This window comes from Oryza sativa, chromosome 3 (assembly GCF_034140825.1).
Source record: "Oryza sativa Japonica Group chromosome 3, ASM3414082v1".
Lineage (NCBI taxonomy): Eukaryota > Viridiplantae > Streptophyta > Magnoliopsida > Poales > Poaceae > Oryza > Oryza sativa.
The window spans coordinates 11100939-11112801 of NC_089037.1; the positions used below are offsets into that span (position 1 = coordinate 11100939).

General features: G+C 42.2%; 2 protein-coding genes across 4 annotated transcripts; both read left to right on the forward strand.

Moving 5' to 3' along the window:
• The first annotated feature begins 988 nt into the window (after positions 1–988).
• On the forward strand, positions 989–6001 carry LOC4332626 (pentatricopeptide repeat-containing protein At3g06430, chloroplastic). Of its 3 annotated transcripts, XR_001544870.3 has the most exons (5): positions 989–1426; positions 1949–3074; positions 3474–3642; positions 4256–4382; positions 5514–6001. XR_001544870.3 is itself a non-coding variant. In XM_015777715.3 (2 exons), the coding sequence occupies exons 1-2, from the start codon at positions 1031–1033 to the stop codon at positions 3056–3058; spliced, it is 1506 nt and encodes a 501-aa protein (XP_015633201.3). In that variant the 5' UTR covers positions 989–1030; the 3' UTR covers positions 3059–3254. The 3 variants fall into 3 exon arrangements, 1 of the variants encoding a protein (XP_015633201.3); XR_010740126.1 differs by lacking the exon at positions 5514–6001 and having other exon boundaries at positions 4256–4917; XM_015777715.3 differs by lacking the exons at positions 3474–3642; positions 4256–4382; positions 5514–6001 and having other exon boundaries at positions 1949–3254.
• Positions 6002–8635: 2634 nt separating this feature from the next.
• Positions 8636–9130, forward strand: LOC107280282 (F-box protein SKIP2-like). Its single transcript, XM_015774012.1, has 2 exons — positions 8636–8964; positions 9043–9130. The coding sequence occupies exons 1-2, from the start codon at positions 8636–8638 to the stop codon at positions 9128–9130; spliced, it is 417 nt and encodes a 138-aa protein (XP_015629498.1).
• The last annotated feature ends 2733 nt before the right edge of the window (positions 9131–11863 follow it).

The window sequence follows — 11863 nt, forward strand, 5'->3', positions numbered from 1 at the left end:
TCTCCCTCAAATACATCCTTACTCTGCCCAGAGTCTGCCTTTTTCCCATTCTTTTGCAAATTCCTCTTTTTCTTTCTCGGCTTGTTTGGTAACTCGAGGGAAGGGGATTGGGAGTTTACACGAGGGAATTGATGATGAGATTAAGATGAGAATTTAATTTTTAATCCCAATATCTTGTTTGGTAGAGGTGATGAAAATTGATAGAGAATTTAGTTGGAGATTAGGTCATTAATAAAAACAGATGGCTGAGATTTGCTTAAATAAAGTAAAGGAGGAATTCCCTCCCAATTACCTGCCCCTACCCAGGTATTGAAAAGGAGGGAGTTCCTTCCTCAATTCTCCATGCTCATCCCACCAAAATTCTCATATCTCTCAACTAAACAAAACTCTTAATAGCCTCATCCCTCTTAACTCCCATTCCCTCCTAAAATCTCCCTCCAACCAATCAAACGGGCCGTCTGCTCTTTTCTCACTCGGAGGTGGAGGCCGGCAGGCGCGGAGGCACCGCGGCCTGCGGACGCGGAGGCGCGACGGCCCACGGGCGCGGAGGCAGCCGGCGGCCGGCGCTGACAGGATCGATGGCGGCGACCGACGGGCGCGGAAGAGCGGACGAAGGCGGCGGCGAGAGGCAGCCGGCGGGCGCGCGCAGGGCTGACGGCCGCAGCCGCCAGCCGGCCGGCGTGGTGGGTTGGAGGGGCGCATGCTCCCGCTGGCATGGGGTGGAGTAACATCCTCATTGCCACCACCTTCGAGCGTGAGCCCTCCCCCCTTCCCTGGATGGATGCTTGCGTAGCGGCGGAGGACGCCTTCTCCGCTCCTTGCCGCCCGATGGTGATGGACAAGGAAGGAGACGGGAAAATTTCTCCACCTCTTTCTTTTTCTTGAGAGAGAGAGACGAGACGGCTGGGAAGGGATGGGCCGCACCTTGGGCCCAAGCCCAACGTGCTTCATCTCTTCTTCTATCTTATCTTCTCTTCTCTTCGCCTCCGCTGCGCCGCGCATCCGCAACCGCATCGCCCATTCCATTTCCATGGCGCTCGCCGCCGCCGCCACCACCTTCCGCCCTCGCCTCGTCGTCACCGCCAAAGCCGACAACACCGACACTCGCCGTCGCCACTGGAAGGCCGGTGAGTTCCCCTTCCCCACCTCTTCCGACACTCCCCGCCGGAGCGCCCGCACCGCCGAGCGTCCGCCCGATAAGCCGAGGGATGAAGATGGGGATAGCAGCAGGAGGACTGGGCGCAGGCACTGGAAGGCAGGCGAATTCCCGGGCACGCAGGAGGACTCCAGGCGACCTCGGAGGAGCCCCATCAAGAACGTCAAGAAGCGGCTTGACGCGCGCGCCGAGGCCAAGGCGTGGGCCTGCACCGTCACCGAGGCCCTCGCTGATCGCATCGACGCCAAAAACTGGCAAGAGGCGCTCCAGGTACATTCAATCTCCATTTCTCTTCCGACTAGCAACTCCAATAAAGTAGCGCCCCCCTACCCACAATCTCCTGTATACTATATACTACATTTGACAACATGATGCCACCGGTTTTATTATACCTCCAGTTCAACCAGATATTCTTGTCCACAATTGGTGGATCGATCGATCCCATGTTAACTCAATCCTGGGATATGATGATTACCTGAGACGGCGATATGCCAGCAGGCAATAGCAACATAACAAGTTGATGATTTTTGTTGGCATTTTTATCAGTAACCTGAACAAATTAAGGCATGTCTGTTCTTACCCATGGTTAATACCCAGAGTCAGCTCTGTTAATACGTTAATACTTGCTCTCTGTTCGGTGTTCAACATCAGTGAGATTCATGAGAAATGAAGATCTCAGCCACTCAGATCTGTAAATTTCCTTATAATCCAGAAATTAAATAGGACTATAGTGAATAATTTTGAATTATTCACTATGCACTCACTGACGACACGGATGCTTTGCTAAGCCAGGTCTTCCAGATGCTCAAGGAGCAACCTTTCTATCATCCCAAAGAGGGCACTTTCATGAAGCTCCTCCTGCTGCTGGGCAGGTCAGGCCAGCCTTCCCGTGCTCGCTACCTCTTCGATGAGATGCTGCAGCAAGGATGCCAGCCCACCCCGGAGCTCTACACGGCCTTGATTGCTGCCTACTGCAGGAATGGCCTCCTCGACGACGCCTTCCGCCTTCTTGCCGATATGAAGGCCTCTCCGGTTTGCCAGCCTGACGTCTATACCTACAGCACCATCATCAAGGCTTGTGTTGATGCCTCAAGATTTGACATAGTCGATGCTATGTACAAAGATATGGCTGACCGCTCCATAGCGCCCAACACGGTCACGCAGAACATTGTCCTCAGTGGCTATGGCAGGGCTGGAAGGTTGGATGACATGGAGAAAGTACTCTCTGCAATGCTCGACAGCACAACTAGCAAACCAGATGTATGGACTATGAACATTATATTAAGCCTATTTGGTAACAGGGGTCAGATTGAATCTATGGAGAAGTGGTATGAGAAATTCCGAGGCTATGGGATCGAACCGGAGACTCGGACACTCAACATTCTCATTGGCGCATATGGGAAGAAGCGGATGTATGACAAGATGTCTGCAGTGATGGAGTACATGCGCAAGTTAGCGTTTCCATGGACCACTGCGACATTCAACAATGTGATTGAGGCATTCGCTGACGCAGGCGATGCAAAAAACATGGAGCACACATTTAACCAGATGCGTGCAGAGGGGATGAAGCCAGATACAAAGACATTTTGTTGTCTCATAAATGGGTTTGGCAATGCGGGTCTTTTCCATAAGGTGGTTGGCATGGTTAAGCTGGCTGAGAGGCTTGGTGTGCCAATGGATACAACTTTCCACAATGCTGTTCTCATGACATGTGTAAAAGCTGAGGATTTGATGGAGATGGAGAGGGTCTTCATGCGCATGAAGCAAATACAGTGTATCCCAGATGCTACAACATACTCCATTTTGGTGGGAGCTTATCGGAAGGAAGGAATGACTGACAAGATCTATGTTCTGCAACAGGAGAACCCGACTTTGGTTCCAACTGACCTTGTCCATGTGTAACTCTCACCACTGATCTGTACGTACTCTGTACTAACTAATGTAGTGAAGCGTTTTCAGATTATTCAGTTTCTTGATTTCAGTTTTTACTTTTAGTTGTCATCCAAGTTCTGCTTTGTGCAGACTGATAATTTTTTCTTTGAAAATGTAATATGACAATGAGATGATATGATGTCATGATGATGGGATTTACAACAAATTGAGCTTCATGTTTCATGGGTTTTTATTTATTTGTATATTTGCAATGGAGAAGAGAACATCGTTGTTAAATTTTTTTACAAGCAGTTTTAGTATATATATGAAAAGAGTATTCAGTACAACAACTATATCATAATGTTACTTTTATTTGCAGATGTGTGCCCATACTTATTATTTACTCAATCATATGTAGTCATTTGTTTACTGAAATCTAAATCAGGTACCTCAAAGACTATACATTGGATGAGCTGCAGTTCAATGGGATCGACACTGCTGCTTTTCTGACTCCTGTGGATCTGAATTTCAGTGTCAGACGCCCACCCAAACAGCATCTGAATTTGGGTGTCAGACGCCCAAACGGCCAGACCCTAACAACAGCTGCTAGAAAGGTCTTTGTTTCTCCTCAACTCTCATCTCGTATATATTTTTCCTTACCTGATTCCATGTTAAAAATGTTACTAAGCCTGAACCATTAATTTTGGTATGAATCATGTGAATTTTGAAGAGAATAACATGTGCACTGTTAATTCTGTTGGGCAGAATAAAACCTAGACTTGATTGGTACTATAATCTATCCAACTTATTCAGTTATTATGCTCTGTATTGTAGTCTAGCCAATTTATTCAATTATTCTTCTTTGTACTGTAGTCTAGCCAATTTATTCAGTTGTACTATTTCCAGAATAGGGGTACCCAGGGTGTCAAATTATTTGATTATGCTATGAGCTACATGCTAGAACCATTATGCTAAGTGGTCTCTCTACATCGCGCCGCAGACGGATTTCCCCGCTGCCGGTCGCCGCCCAATGGTTCATAAACTCTCAAAATATGCTCTCAGATTACTTCGTACTTATTGTCCTTCAATTTATAAACTCCCAATGGTTGAGTGCTCAATATATCTTATCTAATTTGGGAACACAGTATTTGATTGGCATTCGTATAAAGCTTGTAGTATCCCCAGATATACTAATTGACTTTGTTGTGGATGGGTGCATAACTGCAGATCATCAGCAGATGTATCAACACGGGGAATCTCGCCTAATTTCTACCCTGGCACCTCAAGCTGCATATCAATGGCCTTTGATGATAACTTTCAAGGACAGGAATGTAGTTGAGTTTTTTGTGTTCAGGTATGATCACCCTCGAAAAAAAGGTGTCATAAATGGTTATGAGATAGTAGAGATTTATGCTCCCATGAGACTCTGTAAATCTCTCATAAGGATGCCAATTTTCTGTAAGTGAAAACAAGCTAAAGTGCATGGAGAGTACTCACTCCGTACTCGTAAAGGAAGTCGTTTTGGACAGCGACACGGTCTCCAAAACACAACTTTGACTTCTTGTTTCTATAAAAATATTTATTGAAAAGTGATATATGTATACTTTTATGAAAGTATTTTTCAAGACAAATCTATTCATATAACTTTTACATTTTCAAACTCAACAACTTGAGAGTTATTCATGACCCAAGGTTTGATTTAAACATTGTCCTAAACGACTTACTTTACGAGTACAGAGGGAGTATCTTTGAAAGGAATATGAGCACAGAGCACTGGGTAGGCGTTTGCAACAAATCTTACATTTATTTCTATCTACTGTTAAAGAATGCTAATTAATCTGTAATTTGTCAACCTCCTAAGTTATATCTCGTATTATTCCTTCCTGTCATTTTACTGTGCCAATTACATTTGTTTTAACCAATTTTTTTAAATCTTCCAACATGGAGAATATAGGCCCTGGTATTTTGCTTTTTATAACAGGATTCCTGTAAGATAGCATGATTGCACTATACCTTGATCCCTCGGAGAGATGATATTTGCCATGTTTACCCAACTTTATTTGCTGACACTATTGATATCCTTCTGGTAATGGTTAGGTTTCCTGTTATTCATTCGATGTTATAAAATTTGTGACACTACATACCAAAAGGTTATTGTTGCTAATATATCCTCAAGAATTAGTGTGTTACAGACATCTGTAGATCAATTTTTCTTCGTGAGTCTTGTGGTCTCTGACGTGCAGATCATAGTACTCGTTACCAGCTATCAATGGTCTGGGCATTGCATATCAAACAAGTATCCTGTTTACGATTAAACATATGGCTGCCAGCCTACCACTGAATTTTTTTTCCCTAACATTTTAGCGGGAACCTGATCATGCTATCCCACCAGAGGACAGAGAAACGGTCATCGGCAATTATGTGTTTGCCATTCTGTATGTGCGGTATTGGGTATTTTATCCTTTTTATGTCTTTTGTGCTGCAGAATGAAAGCAGCTCAGCAAGCGATTGTTAGAGAAGAAGAGGATGGAGTCTCGCACTGAGTAGAGGTGGTTCTAAAATGTGGCTAGCAGAATAGGAAAAGAAGATTTTAGAAAGCTGCTTGACTTGAATAGCCTTGACTTGTGAAAAATTTTCATGCTTGATACATAGGAGGCGGCAAAAGCGAGTGCAAAAGGAACCTAGACAATACGGGTGGAAATGGAATGGTGGGCTCCAGCTCTTCAATTTGTTCATCCAATTAATATACATAGGCCTGTTCTGTAGCTTTGGTGAAATTCGAAATTACTCAAATCCACATATAGTCCGTATTGAAACGAGTCCATAATCGACGATTATACTGTATTTGTGGTTAGGTTGGTGACATTCCTATGAAATTAAATAGAAAGTTATAAAGCCTAATCAATCCGATTCCTTGTAAAAAACAATTGAGCCTATCTCTCTTATTTGATTTTGTGTTTTTTGTGTTTCTAATTTTATATTTTGCACTTATATTCTTATCAAAATCTGTGTTTTTTCAATATCTGCCTTTTCAATCATGCGTTCTGAGCCCGAAGTGTAGAATGAGGACATATACGCTACTAAATTTTTGAAGTGCCAGCAAAGTGGCGGTACATTACATGTTACAACTATTTAATGCATGTCTATGTAATCAGCAATATAATAACTTATGTTTTTTTAATAATAGAATATAATATCCGGCCTTTACTCAACAAGCTAAAGCCACTAATAACTTATGTACCATTCTTAAACCTATCTTATTTAATATTAAATTTGATTGGCAAAAGATATATGTTTGTTTGATTACTTAACAACCATTCAGGCGGAGTATCGTGTGATTAAACCCGCCATTCAGGGGGCTTGTAGTGCCTCTCCCCTCCCTTACCGCAGCCGCAACTTAGACTCCCCACGGTGCGGCACCGGCGGCTAAAGTGATGCCCGTAATCGCTGCCCCTGTGAGGCCACTGCCGCCTACGCTTCTCCAACTCTTTCGCTGGGCCGTACTGCTTTCATTCTATGCCCGCGTCAATTGTTTGCTGATTTGGTTGGAATTTATTGCTAATCTGTACTGCCATGTTAATTGATTTTTAGATGAAAGATCATTATAATGTTAATTGATTTTGATTTAGTAGGCAATTTTGTTTCAATATTTCCTCCTCTCTTTGTGAATTGAGTCCGAGAAAAGTAATTTTCTTAATTCACCGATGTGGTGCTTGGTAGTTTTATTAGTTTTTAGGGTTTGATTTTTATTACACTACTTCCAACCATTCCCCTGTTTGGAAGAACAGTAATTGAGCTAAAAACGCTGGAAATTATGGTCCCAAAACTTTTCCAGGGTGGAAAGCTTGGATGGGCTGTACCACATTAAAATTACGAGCGGTTTCAGCCCATTCCGTCGGAAAAATACTTGTACTCACAATCCACAGTATTAAATGACATGGATGTATATACAAATATAGACAGCACACACAAAAATTATTGTGAAATGTTATGCGTGTCACGACGCAATAAAAAAGGTGTACCGTATAGAATATATCCTGGGACACCGATAGTCCCTTTGATAAAAAAAAATGAGGTGCACGATAATATGTACATACACATCTCAAAATACATTATACTCATATGTATGAAAAATTAAATTGGACTGCCCATTTAAATATACTGCAAAATAATCACGACATGCACTCCATAAAAAGCGCGACATGATTGCAAAATAAACTATTTTATTATTGCACAAAAAAAAGTTCTCACGTGACATGAATCACATTGTACTGCTTTTAAAATGGGGGAATTCGATTAATGGGGACAAACAAAATATATTTTGTGTATGCCAGATATGTAGAAGAAAGATGTGAAAATCCATCTTTTAATATAGGTATTGGCGATAGTTATTAAAGACAAATAGAATTGCACCATAACATTTAGCACGAGGCATATTACTAGTTGTGATAGAAATGAAGAGAAATACATAATTAAATTTTAGTTAAAACTTATGTTTATATGTTTGTAGGAAATTCTTAAATATTAGTATCATTATCGCAAGACATAGATGGGAAGGCCATAAGTGCCTATAACGTGAAATTGACTTATGACAAAATAAAAGACATATATCACATAATCGTAACCATATAATAAGAGGCCCTAATCACTTTATAATTTAAAATTTACCATTTTATTATATACTAATATAATAATAAATATTAACTAATAAAAAAGAAAAAATATATAAATATACTTTTTCACCGATTTTACATTAATTTGCACGTCTATTAAGAAATGACAAAAAATATACCATTATGGCATAATGTAAGTGTAATACCACGCGGTCTCGCGTATTGGGTACGCGACACCACGGTCTCGCGCGGCGACGGCGTGAAACCGCGTAACCTTGCCCGGTAAGGACGCGAGACCACACGTACTCGCGCGGTTAATGGATCAATTAGCGTCATTAACAATTAATTAATTATTATTTATTTAATTAGCATCATTAGCAATTAATTAATCAACCAATAAGATTATTAATTGTTTCACTAACGTCATTCCGGCCTACGGTACGAGCTCTGAGACACAATGTTTGTATGACAGATGTGATCATATATTAATATTGTAGTATATATTTATAGGTAACTATTATATAAATTGAATATTAAATTGACTATAGATGATTTAGAGCTAACAGTTGGCTATTACTATTAAAATTGCTAGAAGCATTTCGTTCGTTGCTACCCGTAGTAATATCGTGCTAGTACTATGGTTTTGTGGATCAATGGCAATGACATGCCGTACGTACTGCTAATAGATTTTCGGCAAAATTTGCTATAGGATATTCAAAAAACGTATAATTAGATAAGGGACACTAGAATAATGTGTATATGCTGGAGAGCATCGTAAAAAATTAGTAATTAGCTGCTGGACACTCGCAACATTATTTTATTATTTCTGAAGAAAATGGAGAGAGAAACAGCTGTGAAACTATGGTTTTACCCTTGAACCCCAGTAAAGGCTCACTCCCCTATGGGACCCACCTATCAGGGAATATTATTTTTTTTCTTTTTCTCTCATACTCTACTCCTCGGTCTTCCTTTCTTCGTCATGTCTTCTTCCACGATGGCCAGCGCCTCCCCACCCATCGCGGCTCCAGGGATAGAGTTCATGGCACCGCCGCCGGGGCGTGACCACACGCAGGATTGCTCGCTCACCTACGCGCAGTGGAAGGAGGTGGACGCCTCCACGCGCCACCGCCTCTCACTCGACACCCGTGCCGCACTTGGCTACATCGCTCAGAGGATCTTCGCGCGGTTCATGGCCATTACCAAGCTCACGCTCCGCTGCGCCCAGGGCTCCGGGACGGACAGCCTCTCTGACGACGGGGCACGCCATGTGGTCGCTGTGCTGCCGTCCGAACGGCTCGCCAGGCTCAAGCTCCGCGGCCTTCGGTAGCTCTCCGACGATGGGTTTGCGTCGCTTGCTGGGGTCACGCCGGTGATCCGTAAACTGTCCGTCGCATCCATCAGTTTTGGGCCGAAGGCCTTCGTCGCCGTCCTCCGGTCGTGCCCCCTCCTCGAGGACCTCTCCGTCAAGCACCTTTGCGGCCTCCTGTAACCTCACGGCGTCCGGCTGGGAGCATCAGCCAGAGACCACGAGGAGCACCTAGGCGTTGGCAGTGGCGAGGAAGAGGCCCGCGGGGCCGTGGACGCAGCCGGAACCGGAGACGACGAGGAGCAGACCGGGGGAGCCGGTGAGGAAGCCATAGGGGCAAACTTGTCTTTAACGGATATTTCTCTCTCCATTTTCTCTGAAAATAATAAAATAATACTGCGAGTGTCCAACAACTAATTACCAGTTTTTTATGGTGTCCTCCAGCAAATACGGGTTCTTACGGTGTCTCCTAGCTAATTACAAGTTTTTTGGATGTCCTGTAGCAAATTTTGCCTAGATTTTCTGGGAGGCACAGGCGGCGAAACGGCGAGTAAGGCGAGTAAGGCCAAAGTGCCCCACTGTACAGGCCATGCTCTTCTACTCCCTCCGGGTTGATAATACTTGTCGTTTTGGACAAGGGCACGGTCTTAAAAAACAACTTTGACCATTATTTTCAATCATAATATGTAAAATGGTATTAACAAATATATGATCTTATTAAAGTACTTTTTAAGACTAATCTATACATGTAGTCACCATATTTGAAAGACAAATATTTTGAAAATGATTCATAATCAAAGATTCTAAAGTTTGACCTCACCCTTATCCAAAACGATAAGTATTATCAGCCCGGAGGGAGTATATAGAAAGGACTCGGCAAATTTACTACCCATGCAACTGATATGTGCAGGGGCCGGCAGACCTTACGATTTCGAACACTGCGAAGAAAACAGCAGGTCGATTGTAACCACTGTGGCACTAGTTTTCACACCGAGATCGACCAGATGAGAGCGACAACAATTCCGATATCAGAAGTCGCGATCGATAACATGAGCTCATTTAAGCAGAAGTCGGGGGCTACTGTCAGGGTTACGGATAAGGTATACCCTCTATCCTTAGATGTACGTTGTATACTGATACGGTATACCCGTGCGTATACGGATAATTTCCGTATACATTAAGGAAATCTATCACGTGATAGAGATGGTAACTACGGATGGAAGGAGTTCTACTCGGACAAGACTGGGTCTTTACCATATCGTGAGGGGTCCGATATCTCCGAGTCCTACTTGGAGATCAACTGACCCGTGATATATAAGGGACCCCCTGAGCAGGAGATCAACTGACCGCGGTATATAAGGGACCCCCTAGGCAGGACCGAAGGCATCGAATATCACCGCCAACACACCCACCACAGCCTACGGAGCCAGAGCGTGTAGGAGCCAAGTCGTCGGGAGATCTAGTCGGACCAACTCGACTACAGTCTCGTCAGTATCATCGAGTTATGCTATTCCCTTTGTAATCTGTGGTTTCCATCATATAATCCCATATCAACTGGATTAGGGCTATTACCTACCAAGGAGCCTAAACCAGTATAATCCTTGTCTTTTGTTTGCTTGATGTCGTACTACGTAGATCCTCGTATCAACGGACCCCAATACCCTCTATATCCGGTCTACGAGTATCCCCCGTCGACACTAACATACTAGTTCTGTAATGTGTTAATCAATTAGAAATGAAGGGAGTAAAGACCAACAAAGAATTATCATCTTCTCATTTAGATCAATCTCATAAATACAATACATGGATCCAGTGTAATTAGACAATTTTAGGGTGAAAGATTAAAACAGACGAATTTAGGAAAGATGTGCTAGTTAATTTTGCTTATCAATATACGCCTTGTATTATGAAAGGTTATGCCCAATATTTTAAATAGGAGTATATTTTAGGATAAATTTTTAATGTCATAAATTAATTCCTAATCCCTCTAGTTACATAGTACATAGTTCTTGACGTGTTGGGTAAGATTAAGGTTAAACTTTTATACAACTTTAATTATAAATAACTTTCAAAATAAAGTAAAGGCACTAGAATAGCGTACTATATAGATTTATCAAATAAAATACTATTAATAAAATAAAAATGTATGTATTTATTATATATATTACAGTAGAAAAGGTATAATAAAAGTATATTTTGGAGACCGTACTATTATTTAGAAAGTTAAAAATTATGAAACCGGCCGAGTGAGAATATTTCAGAAGTGACCTCAGATTCTAGGTTGTGTTCTTTTCTTCTCTGAAGATAAAGATTAAGTTTTTTACGTAAAACGAGATAGTATTAACGTATGATTGATTGAGTTTTAATTATTACAAACTTGAAAAATATATTAATATGATATTTTAGAGCAACTTTCATTTAGAAATTTTTTGCACGAAAACACCATTTAGCAGTTTGAAAAGCGTGTCATAAGAATCCTAATCTTCATTCAACTCTGGTTGGAGAAAAGAACGGGAGGCACACGGATGTTGCTATTTATAACTATCGAATGGACAGTACAGTAAATATGAGATAATAATAGTAAGACGGTTCAACGCATCGTGGTCCATCGAGACGTGAGACGGAGGCCGTAATACGGCGAGTAGTAATTGTCATCGCTGCAAGATTCATCGCTTGGCACCACCGCATGTTTCATTTCCAAGGACAGTAGTAAATGAAATTTGCAGTGTTCAGATCTGCGAGGAGTCGCCTATGGCCAGCCGTTCCTTCAGATCTTGGTGAGGCCGCAGGTGACGTTTATGATGCACGGTACGCTTCTGATGTCCTAAGAAGAATAAAAAGCCAACAAAATTGACGGCGTCCTATTGCAAAGAATCTGATCTGACGCTTTATATGTAGATTGATTTTCTGCCCAAA

Bases quoted from the DNA above. Each gene is read 5' to 3' on its own strand.
- LOC107280282 (XM_015774012.1), top strand. From the start codon at position 8,636: ATGGCCAGCGCCTCCCCACCCATCGCGGCTCCAGGGATAGAGTTCATG. The intron at 8,965-9,042 runs GTAGCTCTCCGA...CGCATCCATCAG, and splicing joins CTCAAGCTCCGCGGCCTTCG to TTTTGGGCCGAAGGCCTTCG.
- LOC4332626 (XM_015777715.3), top strand. From the start codon at position 1,031: ATGGCGCTCGCCGCCGCCGCCACCACCTTCCGCCCTCGCCTCGTCGTC. The intron at 1,427-1,948 runs GTACATTCAATC...TTGCTAAGCCAG, and splicing joins ACTGGCAAGAGGCGCTCCAG to GTCTTCCAGATGCTCAAGGA.